The sequence below is a fragment of the Trachymyrmex septentrionalis genome, unplaced genomic scaffold, assembly GCF_001594115.1.
Source record: "Trachymyrmex septentrionalis isolate Tsep2-gDNA-1 unplaced genomic scaffold, Tsep1.0 scaffold56, whole genome shotgun sequence".
Taxonomy (NCBI): domain Eukaryota; kingdom Metazoa; phylum Arthropoda; class Insecta; order Hymenoptera; family Formicidae; genus Trachymyrmex; species Trachymyrmex septentrionalis.
In genome coordinates, this window is record NW_017305735.1 from 879,210 (window position 1) to 901,708 (window position 22,499).

The following is a 22,499-nucleotide window of genomic DNA, read 5'->3' on the forward strand; positions in this document are numbered from 1 at the left end:
TATATATATATATATATATATATATATATATATCGCCAAAACAAAAAGAAGACTTGAAATAATACCAATTAATACGCCACTATACCTCGAGGAAAATTGCAAACTCCTCGATCACGCTCAAAGAACTTCGACGACCAACTCGAAAGCTGCGTACCCGGCACAGGCGGCGGCGATCGAGAGCTCCAGAGGGCGAGGCGATAAAGCCTGAAAGGACTCTCGAGAGAGTTCCAGCGCGGCCGCGAGTCCGAAGATTTACACGAACGCAACGAGCAAAGAAAGAGACAGAGAGAATCCTCTCGCTTTCCGGTGCTTCGAACTTGACGAAGCGCATCCGCCGTGAGTGAGTCACAGTGAAACACAGTCGAAACATCTATGTATATATGTACAACGCGATTCTCGAAACTCACCGCTCCCGAGAGAGGCGACGTCTTCGTAGCGTTCGAGCGGTGACCGCATATATTGGGATCCAGGGCGCGTTTAAAGGGACCGAAGGCGAAACTCTCCAACGAATCTCTCTCCCGCGAAGAGATCTCACCTCTGTCTCGGGATGTCTCTAAGTTGCCCAACTTTGAACGACTTCGCCGCTATACGAATATATCTCTCGAAGGATGGCGTAAATTAAAAGCTATGAAAAATAAAACTTTATTACGTGAAAACTTAACTCCGAGATAATTTTATATGCAAACGACCATATGAATTATTTTACACACAAGATACAAGAGCACGTAACAGACGAGCTTCATTGGGAAGAGGCGACTAGCTTAGACGAATCGATGGCAGTAGCGTTTTCATCGAAACACACGTCGCGCCCGGTGCTTGCTTCTATCTCATACCTGGTTAATCGAGCATGTCGATGACGCCGTATATCGATTACCTGCCGTTTACGGTGTTATCGAAACGCGCTTAATTAACGGAGAACAAACTGCAGCGAGAATAACGGCGCGAGTCGAGCGTTAATCGCGATGTGAAGAGCAAAAACAGGCAGCTGAGAAATTGCCTTCGTGTTATAAATCTTTTTCTTGCCTCCACTTTCTCAGCCCTCTGCCATTTTTATCAAGAATACGCTGGCACAACGATATTTTATCCTACTTTTGAGAACCTTTCTGTCTCCACATCCGGACGGAGGAAAAAAAAAAAAAAGTTTAAATCCAGCACGTAATACATGTTTTTACGTAGGTTACTTACATGTATACACATATTGCAGATGTAAGAGATTAAATTCATTTTCATTCTTATCTCCAGTAATTCCCGAACATTTCCATTAAACGTCAATGCACCTTTCTTCATTCGGATAATTCAAGATAAGATACGAATTTGATTACGAACGGCTGAGATGGAACTAATACTTGGGGCTTTGACATAGTTTTTGGACTAATTGTAAATGACACCGAAAGGAATGGAATTGAGGAGCTCTCGTTGCTCCTCTTCCCTGGACCGAATTCGCATTAACGGAAATTTAGAGGCGACCTTGCTCGACGATGCGAAACGGCCCTGTAACCACCACCGCAGAACATGGCGCCGCGCCGTTCGAAGTCGGTATCGGCCGACGTAGCGAGCGAACGGGACGTTAAATCGAGGCACTCCTCTCGTGTGTGCCCTCCGTAATCCTCCCGCATCCTTGACCTCCGCCGCCATCGTTTCCACGCACGCAGTAATTTACCGCGAAACACGCGCGTCGTTACTCAGCCGTCGCTTTGTTCTCGGATTTTCTACAAGTAGACGTCTATCCGAGATGATTTTTCTTTTTTCTTCGGGGATCCTTTACGTAATGATCGGTAATGACGGCTGGATATGTGCCAATTAATGACCTCAATAAAGGAATACCTATATGTTACTTATGTCTGTACTATCATTAAAAAAATTTGTCCTCGTATCATTGAATCTTTCATATCGTCAGAAACTTTGGACTCAATTATAATCGATGCTTCATATTATTTCAAATATTGAACAATAATCTAAGCTTATACATTCACATGTCAAATATATATCAATATAAAAAAAAAAAAAATATCTAAATTAGCGTAACGATACGCTGAAAGAAGGATAGGTGTATGTAAAACTAGGTGTAGACTTATTTAGATGGAGGTATAATGATTGCCATAACATAATGTTCAGGGAAGGAAGAATGAAGGGAACGAAGGAAGAAGACAGCGAAAGGAGGCAGCAACAGCTTGCGCGAGCAGGAGACAAGAGGGGAGTGGTGTAATAACTCTGTCCGTGAAAGCCTCGTCGTGAGTTCATTAGTTCCGTACCGACGCGCCACAATGCTGGTTTAGTCCGCGGTTAGGACTTTCCTCGGAAATGCTGCGGCGCCAGCAAATTCAGCGAATTTACCCGCTGAATTCCGTGTTGAAGCGTTTACATCGCGCTGGAATATTATGCATATATTATGTACTTTACCTCTTCCGTGTCGAATGTGTTGATAAACTGAATTTACATTAGCCAGTTTTAAAAGAAAGGGACAGATTTTTTTTATCCACGAGTCGAATTTACTGTTACGATACTCGGAATTAATCCTCACGGTATCGCGACAAAATTTTCTAAAATTTAATTTGGATTTTTAAATCTCGTAAAAGATGAACTTATAAAAATGAATATGTACTTTTAAAAAATGCATCAAATGTTTTTTAAGAGAGGCATAATATTTTTTCTGTTAAATGAAACGAAAATAACCTAAAATTAAGTTTTTTCGAAATTTATTAAAAATATTAAAAAAATTTCAACTATTTGCGATTAAATACTTCCACGCGGTATTTCAAACAGAAATTGAAGATGTATAATTTATGACAAAGAAAAAGGGATAAAATATATTTTATCTTAAACTCTCCTTTCACATCAGGAAATAATCCGAATGCAAAATTTGTTGGAGATAGAAATCTCTGCACAAGCTAACCAACATATAAACCGCAAAAATGCAGCCATGCGAACAGATTAAATATCGCAGCAACATAATCCCATCAATAAACGCGCACTCCTATCCTCCAGGATTTTCGCACATACGGTAGTTTTCCGGAAGTGGAAAACCGATGTGGATGCGGCTGCAACAGACACGTCAGAGGCTGTGCGCGAGTGGTTCGACCGCGCGCGTATAATCGCTACATTCGATTTACCACGTACAGTTGCAGCTGCACATTGCGGCGTGCGTGCGTGCAGTTGCATGCAAATTACTGCGTGTCGTGTATAGCCGAAAGTGGCTAAAAAATGCATCGCGCTTTCTGTTGCAGAGAGGTACGACACCGCATACGCTTGCGAGGGCAAGACGCTGGAGATCGAGTGCGGCGAGGGAAAACTGATCCACCTGATACGGGCGAACTATGGCAGGTTCTCCATCACGATATGCAACGAGCACGGGAACACCGAGTGGAGCGTCAATTGCATGTCGCCCAAATCGTTCCGCGTGCTGAACAACGAGTAAGTACTGCACGCGTCGTGTCTGTGTATATATATATATATATATATATCTTTTTTTTTCTGATTGACTTTGATCTATTTGTCGTGAGCAACCACCCCTTTGATCTCTATTTCCCCGGGACATGCCGCGAGCAGAGCTGAATAGTTTCATGAATGTTAAATGCGTACGCACATACAACTGAAAATGAAGTTATTGAAAATGCTGGAAATTAAAAGATCTTGAATAAAAAAACTAATAAACTATTCCTCTTCGATCATCATATCAGTCTTTTCAACGAGGAACACTTTCTTTTGTTTATATTTACGTATTTCAGTGCCCGAGCATATTATTTGACGATCAGAAAAATTACGTTTAAAACGTAAGAGGAAAAATTATTTGTTCACAGTTGTAAAATCCATAATAAAAGAGTTATTGCAAGTAATTATTGGAATTTAATTAATTTTCTCACGGGCAAATACAATTCTCAACAAAGTGAATGTTCAATGAAGCGAAAAACAGAACTAATTTTTACATTCTTACAATCGCAGAGAGATAATTACCAGAAAAGATAATTATCATAATTCTTGCTGAAGCAACGAACCATATTAATAGATCTCAATTATTTGCTAATGAAGTATTAGATGCATATGGAGAACTATACGTTATGGAAAAAAGGAACATTTGATAAAGAAATTGAGAAAGCATTTTCAGAATTCGCTAACTAAAAGAGTAATACGACTTAAAATATTTTATCATCGACCTTATTTTACAAGATCTTATTGTATATTGATCACACACTCACACACACATTGCGAACATATCATATTTTATAATGAAATAACGTTCAATTCTGCTCGCGTGGCGCCGATAGATCCCTCGTAAATATTCAAAAAATGAAGAACAATGCACAATACTCAATTAAAAGAGATTTACTTCGAAATCGAGACAATTGATACTAGATCAGACTTGTCATTTTAGTTGTTACCTTACGATTCGTCGTTTCTTTAATTGCTGAAAGTTTCATGAAGTTTTGATATTTGTGTGATCTGCATCAGTAATGAATTAAAGAATGCGATAAAATATTCTATTCGTTAGAAATAAATTGAATATATTTATTCGAGGTATAAAAACTAAATAGTTAATCTTAAAATTAGAATTAATAATTAATCGATATATCATTTAATATTCAGCCATCGATCGAGTTGTTCTTCATTTTCGGTAAGTTATTCAAAGCGAGGGAATCTAATGAGCGTCATTTCTTCCCATTCCTATCTCTTCTTTAGCTTTTTCCTTTAAATCAACAAAATGGAGCATATATTAAAAGGGGGGAGAGCATATATTAAGGGGATAAAAAACCGAATGAGGGAAACGAAGTCGGATGCGAAACCGCTTCACATGGTCGAGCGAACTGGCCAATTGCTGGACCATTGAAGAGCGCGTCTCGCGATGGATCGATTAGGAAGAGTCGCAGTATCTATTAGCGATAGCTTCGCTATCACGGTCCTCGCGAGAATCCGTTTCGTGTCCCTCATTATCGTGATCGTAAAGAATATGTATATCCATCGATTCCGGAGGTCAGTCACTTAATTTTGGTATTAAAAGAAAAAAATGTTGAAAGTGAAAATAAATTTATCAATATTGTAATTATAAAAAGCGAAACAATTTCGTCGATCTCCATATGAATATCACGTTCTGAAAGGCGTAACTAATATTGGTGGACGATGAATGTTAGATGACGAAATTTACCAATATTGTTCGTATAATACACACGCTAAGATCAGGATATTTTTACTCATAATATATGTTTGCATAAAGTAAGATGATATGAATAGATGGATCGCGAAAAACACACATTCTCGGATTTTTTTTTTTCAACCTTCGACTGCAATAGATGGCGATTGACTGTTTCACGGAATAGTTGATTAATTTGATTGTAAACGTTTATAAAAAGCAAAAGGTTTCCTTTATATTTCCTAATTCATGTATCTACTCTCTTGATAAAATTGAAAATCTTTTATAACAATATATTGCACACAAATATATTATTAGATTTAATACAAAATTCAATATAATTACAATCTAATAGAGCTAATCCTGCTATGAAACAGTCATCTATCTAGAGAGTCTAAATGAATCTTATGCGTTAAAAATTACTTTCTTCAGGCTCCTGCTTTTTTTAATTTACTTTCATCATGATTAGTCTGCATTCACAAAAACGTTTAACTATTTAATATTTATCTCATAATTACAGGGACTTTTTTTATATTTTTAGAAACGAGAATTTGGTTAAATTTGGCGTTACATAATGAAAAAATGTGTGAATACGGATTATCATTTATTATTTAATAAAAGGTGATGTTTGGGCGAAGCATTGATCGAGAACTTATGTATGTACGTGAGACATGTGCACTATTCGTGAAATAGAAAGAATAAGAGGTAGATAGACAAAGATATTTTCAATAAATTTTATATTTATCTTTTTTAATTCAGTTATTATTAATTGGACAAACCAAATGTAATTATAAATTTTGATTAACATCGAAAGATCCAACTCAAAAATAGTTTTGATTAATTACACAAATTAATATTAACGCAATTAATTTGTGTACCTTTCATCGGGAAAACGACTATTCATGCATCCATTATAATATCACAGAGTAACAAATCTCAATGAATTATATTAGTTAATTAATACAATTATACTTTTAGTAGTTGTTAATTTGTATAATCTATATGAAGTAAGATTAACGGTATGTTTATTTGTTTCTCTTGCGATTACACACTCATAAAGTAAAATTATCTACATTTAAACATTTTAAAGCTTTCACATATAATAAATATGTGTGTGCATGTTTTTTAAGAGACTGAGATTTTTTCAATTAGATCGCAGCTTAAAAAAAAGACTCAAATAAGCATAATGTTTTGAAACATTTTATTTTAAATTAACATTTAATTCGTTAATGTATTAAAATAGAACATTGTCCAATTAATTTGTCATTCTATGATTGGAATTTCTATCAATGGAATTTTCATCTTTTTCGTATCTTCCTCTTTTTCTCGTATCGTCATAGAAAAATAATTTTTTTCTGTATAGGTAGAATATACTGGGGAGAACAGGATTATACAATCCGACATATTTTTCTCATTAATGATGGGAAGTAACGAAAACGGGAGTAACGAAAAATTCGGAACATCCATGTCCAATTTGCGAAGGCTATTGATATTTCGCGATGCTCATTTGCGTCGAAAAGAGATAACCCGGTTTCCAGTAAATTTTAATCTTCTCGCAGAATGATTCCACTCTTCCATATATGCATTGATACTGAGATAAATTATTATTATCACTACATACGCCTTTGATGCGCGTTCCACTCTTCGTTAAAACAAACATTGTACGATCGATCAATACTTGCGCCCATACATCACATCTCTCGTGGAATCATTTGAGAATCAGCGTTTATCATCGATGGATCCTCGAAATCAATAACATCGGTTTGATGCGGTATTTCTCTCCCTTAATGTGTGTGTGACACAGATAATTGCAGAATTATATATTCTGTCAAGTTGAAAAAATTATTCATGCACGGAGAGAATTTTTTTTTAGAGTTTACCCTGAAAATATGATAGTTGTAGGACAACATTGTATTGTATTTCGAAGAATTTTAATGTAAATCTCTCTCATTTATTAATAAAACTACAATAAAGTATAAAATAAGTTTGACTAATTTTACTAAACTGCATGATGGTACAAATTCTTAAAATATTGTATTGTACCACAATTATCATATTTTTAGGGTAAATTAAAAAAAAAATTCTCTCCACAGTAATATCTATAGTTATAATACGAAAATAATTAATCGATAATAATTTTATAATTATATTGATTAATTCTCTGATTTTTTAATTAAATATAAAAACTTGACATAAAGCTTGAGATTCGAAATAATTATTCAGTTATATGCCATACAATGTTATTTAATAAATATAAAACAGAAAAAAAATCTCTCTTTGTAAATCAATATTTCTGAAGTGACGTATAATAAGAGAATTATATAATATATTATATATATTTATCATATATGTGTGTGTGTATATATATATATATACATCCTATAGGATATTAGATTCTATTATTAATTTACTCTTGATTGCAATATCGTATTCTGCAATTGTCCATATAAAACTTTATCAATGTAATAATAATCAGAATTAAATTATTACGGGGTAAAAAGCTGATTCGATAATCCGATTGAGCATATTAAATCGAACTTATGACTAAATAACGATTTTGTTTACGTTGCTTCGTTCGTTTCGTTTCATGTTGTTTGTAGTTTAATAACAATTTTTACGGCGCTTTTTTCAATTTAGGGTGTCTGAAACAGGTTTCTACGCGTTTTAAGCATGTTCACTTGCATGTACATTTGGTGGAACAAGACGCTTGGGTTACCTGGTATCCCTTAAAATCCTTTTAACACAGTAAGCGACCTTACGGTCGATAATCGTATTAACACATTGTAAGCCGTTTCTAGTAATTACCGGAGTTAGCAATTGTCATAATAATAATAGCGTTTATGAATAATAAATTCTCATGTATCCCACATTTGTAACATTGAATAAACCGGCTTACATTGTGTTTATCGTAACATCTAATATGTGATGTATATTTGTATTTATTAGTTATTTAATTAGAAAAGGAGTTGCTAGTTCTGGTTAAGGTTTTAAACAAAATGGAGTAAGCATATTTATTAAACGCAAACAATTAGCATAACATTAATATAACTACAACAAATAACTTAATTTATATGTAATTATTTTATAATCGATAATATTTCCTCCCTCAATTCATGATTTCTTTTTCTTACTGGAGCGGACGTTTAATTAACATTATTAGTACGATTACTGAGTACTGAAAATTTGGGACGTTTTATTTAAGGTTTCTCATTCAATTTAACTTTTATGTAATAATCTCAAAATAATCTTAAACAATATTAGTAGATATATAACAGTGTAAATTAATTATTGTTTACCGCTTTTTATTTTAATGAAATTATCAAATATTAATATGGTCTACGGTAATATGGTTGCGGCTTCGAAAAGTTTAAATCAAGTACGTATAAATTAAGCAATATGTTTTTTTCAACCTTCACAATTTTCTCGCATAATTGATTTATATCTATATACGTACTGCAGATATAAAGTTAAATTTATCTTCATAAATGTTAATTAATTACGTTATCGTCATTAAGCACATGGTCAATTTTTAATGAATATTTATCGATACTTTTATATTTGTGGAATGTTTCTTTAGAATTTGTTTAGTAATATAAATATCGTTATTTATGATTTAATATGACTTTAGAACTTTCACGAATACACTCAAAATTGATTAATTTTAGTACATAATGTAATCATAATAAGTTATATCATTTATAGCCGGTAAATCGGTAGATTTATAGCCAATAATCTTCTTTCTTTCTCTATCTCTTTCTCCAACTACTTATGACTGAATAATCTCGCTAGCAAATTGTAAATGAATAATCGCTCGCGGACTTATTATGCATAACCAGGTCGAGACAAGTCGTACAAGTTCACCTCAAACCGTGCTGCATCACGCTACGAAAATTCTACTGCGCCGAAAATTCTACGAATAATCGAGCGCATGGTGGGAGGCCAAAATCATTTGGGAATTCCGTTTAATCGCACCGCTAGCGAAACCAATTGCGGATTAACCGTCTGCCGATTGCAACCGGGACAAAGCGAAGGGGGGAAGGGGGCAAAGTGTCGGTATAAAGGCCGCGGCAGGCGGATGCGAGGGGTGGATTCGCGTCCGAGATTACGATTTAAGTGAAATTGGTAGATAACAGAGGGGGTGATGCGGGAATTTTAGCGCAATGAACGATTAATGAAATTGGATACCGAACCAATGCCGCGAAATTCGCTTCGTCGCCATTTAGCGCAATGAACGCATTTGTTCTACGCCACATACGAGTACATTCGCCAAATAAAATTATAATAGACACCGAATCTTGAATTTGAAAGCGTAAACTTACGTTTGAATTATGTGAGACGTCCGCAAAGCAATGCGCCAGTCTGAATGGTGCGCTGTGAATAAAACTGATTCTATGATATATATGCGAGTTTCTCACAAATATTTTTGCATATTATACACAGAAAAAAAAACGCATTCTAAAAAAGTAGGAAAGTTTTTTATACTTTTGATTTTGAATTAGTATTTATAAATTCAACATAGAAATCAAGAGTTTCGTAGATATCCTATATTGTATTAATAATTATTTGACTGTCGTCATTACTTCTTCGTTATCGAGTTTTTATCATCTCACACATACACACACACACACACACACACACACACACATATTTTTATTCTTAAACTACGCTGAGGGAAATTACTGCTTGAATTTTGCAGTTAATAATAGAGAAGCTGAGAAATGAGATGAGTTTTTCTGTGCTAGAGATACTCGACAAAATATAAATTTAATTGCCATCAGATCTCTCGCTCGGACTCTCTTGATCGCGAATTTCCTTGAGATCATCTCTTTTTTTCTCCTTCATCATATCGTGAGATAGACTCATTATACTATGTACACGTCGCATCGTTCCGCATCTCGATTTCTCGTATCAAAATAAAGAACCGTGATTAATAATTGGCAATAAAGATTATTTAGCCGCCTCGTGAGCGATAATCAATCCGATATGCAATTTTCGATTTGTAATTGTGCGATTGACGAGAACACTTAGGTGATCTATGAGTAATCATGAAAAATTCTAACTGTAATAAAATGTGAGAGATGTTTGCGAAAGAAAATATTTTTACAATTTTGTAAATTTATAATTTCAACATAACGCGTTACATATCATTTCGACATTTTTTTTTTAATTCATATTTTCGAAAAGTTATTTCGAATGTTTTACATCTTCATACCATCGAATTAAATTTAAATATAATTGCTTTGTGATGTTTGGTTAGTACATTTTGATCAATTTTTCTTTCTACGGTTCTCTTTATTACGGTTTGGAACTCGGTTCTTCCAGAGTTAAGCGAGCCGCATCGAAGGGGAAACAATAATTATGCCGACGCGAAGTATCGTCGTGAACTGCTTGCTTGTCAGTACGAAACTTTTGTCCCGTCTGATAAATAAGTTTTTGTCCGCCGTGCAGAATGGAGCGGCTAACTGCTAATGAAATGATCACGCCGATGAAAGTTTGGACTTTGTGTTTATCCTTCATCTTTCAGTAAAAATTTCTTTGTAATGAAGGACTGCCCTTCCCTCGTCGTTCTGAAAAACTTTTCTCTCGTCGACGAAAATATACCACTCGAGGTGATAATCGGCACCGAGAATGGCGAGACTGGATCGGATTAATCCGCGCGAATAGCGATTAAAATGTTATTTATTCTAGCGGAGTAATATCGGTCGCGACAATTTGCTATAAATAATGAAAGATTAATATGGAAACTAATTTCCTTTTATTTGTCTAAGCTTGTATAATGAATACAAGCAAGAAAATAATAAAGAATCGGTTAACCATTAAATAAATTAAATCTTTTATAGAATATCCGTTTTCAACATAGATTAACTATAATCTTGATTCAGCTTGTTCTTCGTCTTGTTCGAGAAGAATTAAAGAAAACTAAAGAATAAGTTTAACCGAAATTAAAGTTCATGTACATTGGTAGAAATAGGCATAAATCGCGAATTTTTAAATCAGTAATTTATGATTTTTACACATATATATATATATAACATTTTATTTACTGAATTTTTTATTGATAATAGTACGCGCGGAATAATTTGTTTGTAAATTATCGTCGCATGGATTAAAAGATAGGATAGCAATTATTTTTTGCAAGAGATAACTCTTCTCAAATCACGACGGTAATCCGCTAATGGCGATGCGGCTTTCGAGGGAAACTTTATCGCCCGCAATGGTTTTATTGCAAATTGTTACGTTGATTGGAAGATACGTCGGAATGGAAATCGCTTTTTGTCAGATAATCTTTCAGATCGATTTGCTTACGGCTTTTCATGTTGTGCGATGTGCGAGTATTTATTATAAATTGTTGGACAATACAAAATGTTAATTTCGTATTTATTATTATTCTTGCGCATTCACGCACAGTCAGAGAGTTTATAAATTTTATTCATTGATCTTGAAATTAGACACAACCTGTTTTATTATTTCTTGATATTTGTATCATATGGATTTAATTACTATATGTTCTGAATTAAGTTAAAAATAATCTATTTTTGACCCTATCAATTTTTTTACTTTCTCTTACTATTCAACCAATCTCACTTCTCAGCCGATTGTATCGAACTTAACTTAATTGCAACCACACAAACTTTGTAATTATGTTATACCGAATTAAATTTCTCACAATCTGATTTAATAAAAAAATATAGTTATATTTTATCGACAAAATCGTTTTGTTTTGTTTCTCTTCATTTTCACATTTTCTTCGTGACAACTAGACATGTCTACAATTTTTTAATTCAAATAATTTTATATTAAGAATCAATTAATCAATAAAAAACAATAAAAATGTATATAAAATCATCTCATATTTTTACCTACATTTCTAGTAGATGCTGCAACTTTAATTTTTTATTTACTTTCAAATAGTTCATATAGGCTCAAAAGTATAAAAATGCATTTTGTTACATATAACTTTATTTATAAAAATGTTTAATTAAAGAACTATAACTTCAATTTTTATTTCTTTTAATTTTGATTTTTATTTTAATTTGAAAAATCAAGATGTCTAACATTTCGTGTAGTGAAAATTGCTGCAAAACTGTATTTAATGTATGCTGATTGGAACCTCAGAAAATTTTGTCAATAATCTCATTAGACGAGCAAATTACCTTACACATTATTTCATCTAAGAGCATCAGAAAAACAGCGGACGAAGTTGGTTTCTCTCTCTCTCTCAGCATCTCGTAATTTGTTTATTGATTTGATTTTTCGTTTTTTGTCTTTTCTAATTTTCTTTATAGATCGATTTTTTAAATAATTTTTACAGATTTTTTTATATACTTTTAATTGCAATTAATGAAAAGCGAGAGAGATTAAAATTTTCCTATTTAGTTAAGTACAATTCGTATGACATGTAAACTACAATAGTTATTTATATATTTTCATATATTATATTTTACACTCTGGTACAATTTATATACGTTCCTATTTTTTAAAGAATATGTATTTTATATTTGTTATACAACAGTTATATAAGAGTACAATTTAATTTATATTTTTTAAAATATCTGATATATATAAAAAGATTATATATCAGTCTTAATATCATTAATTTTTTAAACATTTAATTACTTAAACGATAACACGTCAAACGATGTATACAATAATATTTTCTCAAGCCAAAACTTTATAAATAATCGGAAATATATAATAAATTTCAAATACATAATACCCATTATAAAGAAGGATTAATTCTAACGCTGATCTCTCAATTGCATTGATGGCAAAATTTTCGACGTTTTATTACTTACTATATATCTTTTTTTTCATCTTAATTTTACGAAAGCCTCTTCGTTAACGATCAAGTTCTCTCTTTTTACGCCATTCACTCTGCGTTCCAACTTAGAATCCCCTCACTCTTTAATGTATCTTTTCACGAGTTTTCACAATATATCTCGCCTCTTCTCGTAACCACCTGCTTCGGTGTAGAAGATAGCGCAATAAATATCGCTATCCTCGGTACCTTCCGTATTTCTAAAGACGCCAAAAGTATCTTTTGAAAAACTTTCATGGTAACAAACGACGGATAAACTGTTAAAGTTATTTTTATGTTGTGTTTGCCAAGAGATCTTCTAGAATTTCTAAATAATTACTAATTTTTAAGCGATTATTTGTAAATCGAATTAAAATCATTGTTGACAGTACTTGAATAATAATTTCTTTATTTCTTTAGGTAATTGTTAATAATTAATATAGTCATTTTTAATATCGAAATTAATAAGGCCTAAACTAATTATATTTTAATAATTCCATTAAAATCCAAACTTTATTTGAAATATTCAATAAGATTATTATTCGTATAAGATGCTTCTAGCAAAAAAAATTGGCCCCGTGCCAATAGTAACTTGCATGCTACTTGTCACTGCAAACGCGGAAAGATTTTTTCATAATGAAATAAAAGAGATATCTCAGATGCGCGGCATTTTACTTCAGCCCATATACACATTTATACGTACATGCGTAATTACATGTACACGAGCATGTACACTTAACTGTACGCACACATGCACGCGCGTTCGTGCACCTGCCCACGCCCTCAAGTTGTCTCGACAAAACTCGTTTAATCCCCGGTCGGATTAAGAGAAAGAGACATTACAACAAAGAAAGAGAGAGAGAGAGAGAGAGAGAGAGAGAGAGAAAGAGAGAGAGCTCCTGGTTAGGTACTTAAAAGTATTCCAATCACGAATACGCGGAAGAAGTCCGACGAATATTTCAACCGTCGTGCTGCGAGCGGATTGGTAGCTCATAGGAATCAGAAGAGAAATGAAGGCGGGGGGAAAGGGGGGAAGAAATGAGGAACAATGTTTTCTTTCAATTTTTTATCGTTGAGCGCGTTTCACTGCGGTATGGTTGATGCGATGTTTATACAAGGTGTTCAGAGACAACACCGATGAAGTTTGAGCGAGGTTGAAGGTGATAATGGGTGGACCCAAATGAAAAGTACGGTACTTGCAGTAAATGTGCAAGTAAACATCTTTGAAATTGCGATTAAACTCGCACAATATAAAAATAAATTTTATATTCTTGCTCCATCTTGTTCTACCACATAGCTGATCACATTGTAGCGCATGCATGTCACTAGTATAATAATATCTTTAACATATATATGTATATGCGAGTCGTTCATTTCGAAAGAAAGTGATACTAGTCACAATTTTGGAATTTTTTCAACATTATAGTATATTGCTGTAAAGTAAAATAATTAGGATCGATTGAGATAATTGAAAATCATGAAAACGGAAGTAATCCAATAAATTTTGTAAGTAACTGTTGCTTTCTTTATACAATATTCTTAAATTAATATTTAATGTCTTTCAACGATATAATAATTTAACTAAATTAATAAAAATAAATATGACAAATAATTATTCACTTTATCGGCGCTCTAAGTTCTTTAATACAAGTTTTTTTTTAAACGCAGACTCGTGATTAAAAAAAACTTAGATCCTTAGATAAAAAAATATCAAACTTTAACAGTTTCCATTTTCCAAAGTTTGACTTCTATCACTTTTTATATAATGAACGCTATCACTTAGTGCAGCCACGCGCGTGTAATTCGCGTGAGCTATTGTATCGTTTCTGTCGGCCAGTTGATGGATTCGGTACAATATGCATCTAATTGTGTGATAAAAATATGAATTCCTCGATGTCGTAGATCTTGATTCAAATTCACGATCGTGGCTGCACATTTGTGTGTCAGAAGAGAAATCTTGTCGTATTTTAATAATTTAAAAATTATTTTAAAATTATATATTATATTTAGATTTTTTAAATGCCAAATTATTATTATCGTGAATTATTATTATCGTGAAATGAAAAATTGATCCCATAAACATTTGCAATATCGCGGAGTAGATATTTCCGTAAGTTTCAAAAAACTTTGTATTTTTAATCTTATGTTTATTGTCTTGGATAAATTTAAGATTTGTCTTTGCAATTTTGTGTCAAGATTTCTCTGCGCATGGCTACCGTTACAGGTACACGTATAAGCTTTGTCTTATTTAAAAAATATACGTATATATGTGTATATATAAGACAGAACAACGTGTGCTGCCATGGATCCTTCCTTTTTCTCTTGCCGCTCGGAATGCCAAGGAGAGACGCTGTGTTGTGTCTTTCCGCCCTTCTTTTTGGCTACCCGTTGTGTAAACCCGCGCAGAATCTCGTCTATTGAAGGAATTGTCCTGCGGGAAATTCCTAGTAAGGAAAGAGGCTTTTTCGTCGGCATTCGTCCGCTTTTATGTTCGCGATTCCTACTAATCTTAAATAACGTGATAGATTGTTTCTTAACAATCATAAGAGATGATATTGAATCTTTATAAAGCATTCTCACTCGACGCGCCCGTGTATTTGTTTTATTCTTATTTAAAGAAAAATCTACAAAAACAATTTTTTTCATAAAAATCATATTTAAATGTACTGTCTCAAATATCGATTTAATATTTTGACAATAAAATTTTACATTAAAAAAATTTTTATAAACATTTAATTTAATTTTAATTTAATTTTTATTTAAAATGCAGCGAAATTAAAACAAAAATCATTTTGAATTGTATACATTGATTGTTATACATATTAATCATGTAGATAAATTATCGTATTCCTGTATTATAACGTATTCCTGACCAATTGCATTTTCTTACAAATATGAATCTTTCGATGAATTTAAAATCAATCTTCTTATCGACATTGAAAAATTGCCTCTAACTAAAATATTTTTTCATCACTGTACGAATATCGTCGCAATGCGTCGCGCTTTAAAAATTGTGATAAAATCTCTATAATCTTCATATCCGTTTGACTGTGACATCAATCGCCAAGCTTCATGTGTACGAAATAGAGCTATCTACGAGCTAGAATATCGTCGCACATGAGAACATTGAACAGCAAAAACACTAAAAATCGGTTGGCAGGAACGGGTCGGACGGGCGATCGCGTTTCGATTTATCCTGGCACGAGCGTACGAAACGCGCGCATACTCGTAACGTTAAACACTAAAAACACCGAAAATCGCTAGACAGCTCGGCGACGAAATCGCGCCCGGGCGCTTCGATTTATCGAAGCGTAAATGAACGAAGCCGTGCGCTCGCTCGCTTGCTCGCTTGCTCGTTCGTTCAACGAAATGCCAGTGTACGCATACGAAGAGTACACCCTCACGAACAACGCAAAACCGATTAATTTCCAATTTCAGCAGGCGCGCATCGCCGATCGTGTTTGTGCCCCGCTCGGTCGCCACTCTCGCCCTCTTCCAACCCACTCTTTCCGCGCTCGTAGACCCGACAATTACCCTCAAAGTGAAACTTACTTGCAGTTTTCCGAACGGATAAAACAACGGACGAGAGATAGAGATAGATTCACTATAAATATATTAAACCGCGAACAAAAATAAAACAGAACGATAAAATTTAATTGTACTAAGCGGTAAAATTTAGTTACATCGTAATTATTTCACAAAACAAGTTTTAATTCAAAGCTTTATTACTTTTAAATTAAAAACAAAATGTCAGATTTCTTGCGGTTGGATTTTGCGTAAGCAGCTGAGATTAGCAAAATCATCGAAAGCACATCACTAAATCTCAAACAAGGAACTGCTACAACAAGCGATTTAATTGTTCATTCGATCACCATGTATCTATCGTGACATTGTCGCGCTGCTGATCTGACGCAGTAATAACTCGCGAAAAATTTGATATTCACACACTGTAAAAAGAAATGTCTTTTATTCTGATCCCTATTTTTTAAACGCTTAAAGATGTTTTAAACTTTTTCAATATACAAAACACTATGTGTTTGGATTTAAAACGCATAGTGTTTTAAATCCAAACACGTTTTGTCTATTGGAGAAAAGTTTAAAACAAAAACATCTTTAAGTGTTTAAAAAATGGAGTCCAAGAATATAACATTTTAATATCTTAAAATAAAACACTTCCTTTTTTCAGTGGCACGAATGTCCGATATCTTGAACGACATCATCATCAATATCGATGCTATCACTCGCGTCGCGGTTGCGACTCTAAGCGCTTATAAGCATCAAAGCAAACGCCCCCGCTTCTTTCCTCGTTTTTGTTCTTCCGGCGAACCGTGTTCACCCTCTATATCGCTCTCATTGCTTCTTTTTTCTATACATGTTCACTACCCGCTACACGCGCCATCGTCGAGTTTCAGGCGCGACACGTCCTTTCGAAATCTGCGCCAGTGACGGAGAGGTTTCGCTGGCACAAAGACATTCCTACGACGATTAAAAAGTCACTCGACTCGGTCGCTCTTCTTTTCGCCCGTTCGTCTGCCCTGAAACGGAAAACTCTTCGGCTTCCTTTTTTCGTGCGATACCGTATAACAGGCGTCGCGTCGGCTCGCGTTACTGTAGAGATCGCGTTCCTTCGTTCGCGCTACACGTGAATCTGGCGGTTAACAGCTAGATTTCGATCACAAGAGATTGGAAATTTAATTTGAAAAATTTCAGAAAAGCTTACAAAGTTTTCGTGACGTCTGCTCATATATTCAAATATAAAGCATTTATATTTCCCAAGTTAATATAAACATTGTCGACAAAATCTAGAATTTATTTTATATAAATGTCTCTTCTTGCACGCGAGTTTATTCATGATCTATTTGTACTTTCCCAAAGCAACAGAATACTTCACAATTAGGTACGAATTGTTTTTTTTTTTTGTACGAATATCGTAATGAGAACTCGTTAACCCTTTTGCGAGTAAAAATTTGTTTTATATCTATTTTAACAGGTATAGATGATTAACTTTAATCTCGGGTTAACTTACTTTTTATTTTTTTTCTTAGAATTAGAAAAAAATGAAAAATAAATTAAACCGAGATTAAAGTTAATCTACATTTGTAAAATTCGACATTAAACGTGTATAGTAAATAACTATTATATATATATATAATAACAAGTACAGTTTTTAAATCGTATGGATTTGCCGATTTGTTCTCTCACAACGTGACAAAACTTTCAACCCGCAAATTATGTTCGTCACGTATCCGCGATAGGTGCCGGAAGTGCCATTTTAGGAGCGTCCTAATGGCGCAGTTTCGGGCCGCAGTTTAGTCCACGCGCGATGCACACGATTCCAGTTTACGGGGGGGCTTTCTCACCGGGGTGGTTTGTAGCTCGCTTACTGGGCGACAAGTTTCTTACTGGTAGAACACGAAGTACGAGGAGATTCGAGTCCCGCAAGATGCACGTAGATATACAATGCAGCATAGTTTGCAAACACGCGCCTCGTTAAATCGCGGGGATTACCGGCGACACGCGGAGCGCTTTTAAGCTCCGCTTACGCGACCGAGCGCTTTTACTCGCGCGGATTATGTGCGCGATTAATCCATTCGTTGCCGTGGATACATATATGAATCCAAGGTAGGTTTCCATGCTTTTGCGACAATAACAAAGAAAGAAATTTAATTTCCTTAAAATCGATAGGAAAACTGTGTCATTGACAAAAACAGTAAAATTAGATACGTGATTTTTCACCCTCGTTGTTATGAATGTATAGACGGATGTTGGTTGAGTTAGTGTTGAATACCACGCTGAGAGATAACAAGGAAAGTTGTAAAGCACGATCTAACTTAAATAGAACAAAAGTAAAATGGCTTAAACTTTTTATACAAGCAAGATTGGGTTTTCATCTGCGATTTCTTAGAAAAATGTTACAATTAAAGATTGTACGAACAAGTTGGAAATATCTGTTTCGTACGCAACTTAGAGTTATCCACTTTTATTCACGCAGTGGACAGAAATGTCGCGATGAATCAGCAGACGAATAATAATATCGTACAACAGAACCCCGTCGAGCCGATATTAACCACGAACGCCGCGGGGAAAAGAGCTGAATCACCATCGAATCGATCATTATAGCGAGGCTACTGGCAAGTATGTTTGTGTATGCACGTCAAAAAAAGAAAGACAAAGCGAACAGGGCGGGTAATCGTGGGGAGGGAAAAAGAGAGGGTCTGCCTTAATAATAAACGGCGCAACATCCGCGAAATGGCGATTTTTCGTGCTCGCTCGTAGTTTACCGTCTGAAATTACGTTTACCCTCGTTATATTCCGCCGTACAAGCCGGACGATACCTGACGATGGGGATGGAATCAGATAGAAGGGTGTGGGCGAGCATAAGACAAAAAAAAGAGAGGGAGAGACCGAGACAGAAATATCCAACAGCCGTTCCTAATTCACGAAATTAATGACTGTTTTGATCTTATTTTGAGAAAATTTTGCATCTATATTGTTAGATACTTTTTAACTTTTATGTATATCAAAATGTAACTCAGTCCATTTCTATGGTTAGTTTCAAACTAAACAATGTCCATATTAGCATATGCATTTAATAAATAATAAACGTCATTATTTTTAACGTCTATTTATTAGTTAATTTAATGACGTATTGAGAAGCAGTGGCGAATATGAATAGAATTAATGATTGAAAATCACTCAAATTGGGTATAATTTGACATTACGAATTCAACAGTTAGATTAATGTTCGATCGTATAATTCGCTCCCAAAATTAAATTGCACATAAATGATAAGATGTTCGTTTATATAGTTGAATAATGAATTTTGATACAAAAAGTATATGTTTGCACGAATCTCGTTGGTTCTTAAATTTTTGAATACGTACTGCATTGAAATACAAACTTTATAAAAGAAAAACATACGTCTCTCTTCGATAAGTTAAAAATATATACGAAAATAGTTACATTAATTATTAACGTATAATTAACGTACAGAAAGAGCTTAATAAACATCACTAAATTGTAATTTCTACTATAAACATCTTTTCCAAATAATCAGTCAGCATTTAGTTCGGAAAGAAAATTACTTTTCTACGAAATTAAAGTATACAATCTTTATATTCGTTTAAAATTAGAACCGCGTACTCACGATGAAATTGAAGAAAATTGGATCTAAGATTAAGAGCAGACAATGTTTTAATAATAACGATAACTTTTCACATCTTAATTATTCGACTATTGTTTTTATCGACGCGGACATGTACTTTATTTCACTGGCGTAGTCGCACGTTTAAGACAGATACTTAATTTAAATCCAATACTTAACGAGCGACCGAATGTTGCTATCAAGGAAACTCCATTATCAGAAATGGATGTTATCACTTAACATTGAGAAAACGATAGCCTCGTCGACACATCCTGTTAAACAAATAAAAGCGCCAGTGCGTTATAATTGGCTACACTGTAATTTCGGTTGTTGATGAAACGCCGCCGATAACGCGACCACATTTACGTCACGATATTGGAAACTGTTATGCGAATCGTATGAATAATTACAATGTAACACTGCTCGATGCATAATTAATAAACCATAGTTACAACACAGATATATTTATTGCTGCGGCTTTAATCGCGTTGTTAATCTCGCTTGTCGATCCTTTTCTTTATATCATTGGCACAAATTCACTAGATAAAATAGACGAGATTCGCTACCACGTTCGAAGAGCGATTCAAGCGTCAATAACGCAGGAACAAAATACTAGAATTCGGTAACTATTGTTGATGACACAACTGCCTAATAATTGAAATCGTTATTCCCATTGTAACGAACTAATCTCGAACGGACCCAATTACATCGGAAGCGCGGAACTTTGCGTTCTGTCGATACTTTCCCTGAACTGCGACAACATATCGACAGCGTTCGGTTCTCTCGTTAGAACGATAAGAATTTCATCGTTTCGTTTGTTCGCGATTGATTTTCCGATGACTCTTCCGGTGAAATAACCCGCGCCGTCCGTCACTATGAGAAAGCATCTATAAATTTCTGCTATCCCGAGGATTTCGGAATTACACCGTGTTATACGACGTGTCATCCGTCTGACACTTGATCGAATTTCGCGTACGTACTTTTAGTGCTTGGCGCATGCAAAAAGCCCCGCGAAAACTCATAATCCCGAAATAACAAGCAGAAGATAACGCCGGGAAGACGCCTCATACCGAAATATCATCGTGCTGAGCGCCGTTTCTCTGAAATATTCCGAGAGCACGAGAAATTCCTGAACACAAAAATGTAATAATCATTAGGGTTTATTATTCAATATTATTCGACGTTTTGTAAAAGTTAGAAGGTTAAGAAATTATTCTTCTGGCAATACTATTGATGGTAATGGTAAAACTATTATCCTTCTTCAGATTTTTAATTTTTTCCTCACCATCTCAGCTAATCTAAAGGAACTTTATTTCTCGTTAGTGTCAATTGCAGAGAATTCGAATAAATTTTACAGCTCATACAAAGCACCTTCAATTTATTGCATTTTCTTGAAGAAGGAGATAATAAAAATCAAAAGAGGATTAATAAAAAAAAATATCGAGCAAAATATTAGATATTGCCTCTCCTATTTGATGAATTCCATTATTTTATTTAACAAAGTACAGAATAAAAAGCTTATAATTATAATGTAAATTATTCACTCACTGCTTGCCGAATGTCGTAGCGGAGCCAGCAATTCCTTGTTTCGATTAATTGTTCAGCAATGATCCTCTGACGCTGGTCGATGCTTCCAGACACACTAGATATAAAACTCCCAATGTGCACGATATTGAGCTTTATGGCATCTCTCTCGATAGATGAGACACTTAGGCCGATATTTATAGTTCGTTCTTATATTTAAGACGGTCTTAAGTACAGTCTTAAAATGTCATAAATCAATCACAGAGCCATACAGATTTTTAAGACGTTAATATCTTAATATCTTAATGTCTCCATTACAAAATAAATACATAATGAATGTGTTCATATATTAACTTGGGAACAGTCACCTGAAGCAGCATTTTTATATGAGAGCAGCGAAAAAATGTGAATTGTGAAATATTGTTCAAATTTTAACATGTTTTTTCTTTTTTATTAATTATTTTTATTACGTATCTTTAAATATGCAATTTTGTCGAAAGCCTGCGTTAGTTAATTAAAATCTTTATATTTATCTCTATTTTTTTATTATCAATACTGCTATAACAATTATTTAACGTGCTTATTCCGTTTAATATTTATTTGATTTCTACTTACTTTTTTTTTTAAATTGTAAAATTAAAATCATATTCATAATATTCTCAAATACTAATAAATCGGAAAACAATAATATACAATAATATACAATAATATACTGTTAGCAAGAGATTAATTGAAGTGTAAAAACACTTCAAATTATCGTTTATGTAAAAAAAAATCAGGTGACTATTCTCAGGTTAGCGCATTGGGTTGGATGCACTATTGTCGTACACAAATTGATATAAAGAAGTGTATTTAGTATAAATATTGTATTATAGAGTAACGAGTTAAACTACGTAATCTTTAATATACTT

The 22,499-nt window shown here is 34.0% G+C and overlaps 1 protein-coding gene across 7 annotated transcripts in view; it reads left to right on the forward strand.

The window, feature by feature from the left end:
• LOC108752150 (latrophilin Cirl-like) overlaps positions 1 to 22,499 on the forward strand; it is a 399,284-nt gene that overhangs the window by 346,525 nt on the left and 30,260 nt on the right. For all 7 annotated transcript variants that reach the window (XM_018492802.1, XM_018492803.1, XM_018492806.1 and 4 more), the window contains one exon: positions 3,225 to 3,411. In XM_018492802.1, the coding sequence (XP_018348304.1) occupies positions 3,225 to 3,411 (187 nt within the window). The remainder of the gene's footprint in view (positions 1 to 3,224; positions 3,412 to 22,499) is intronic.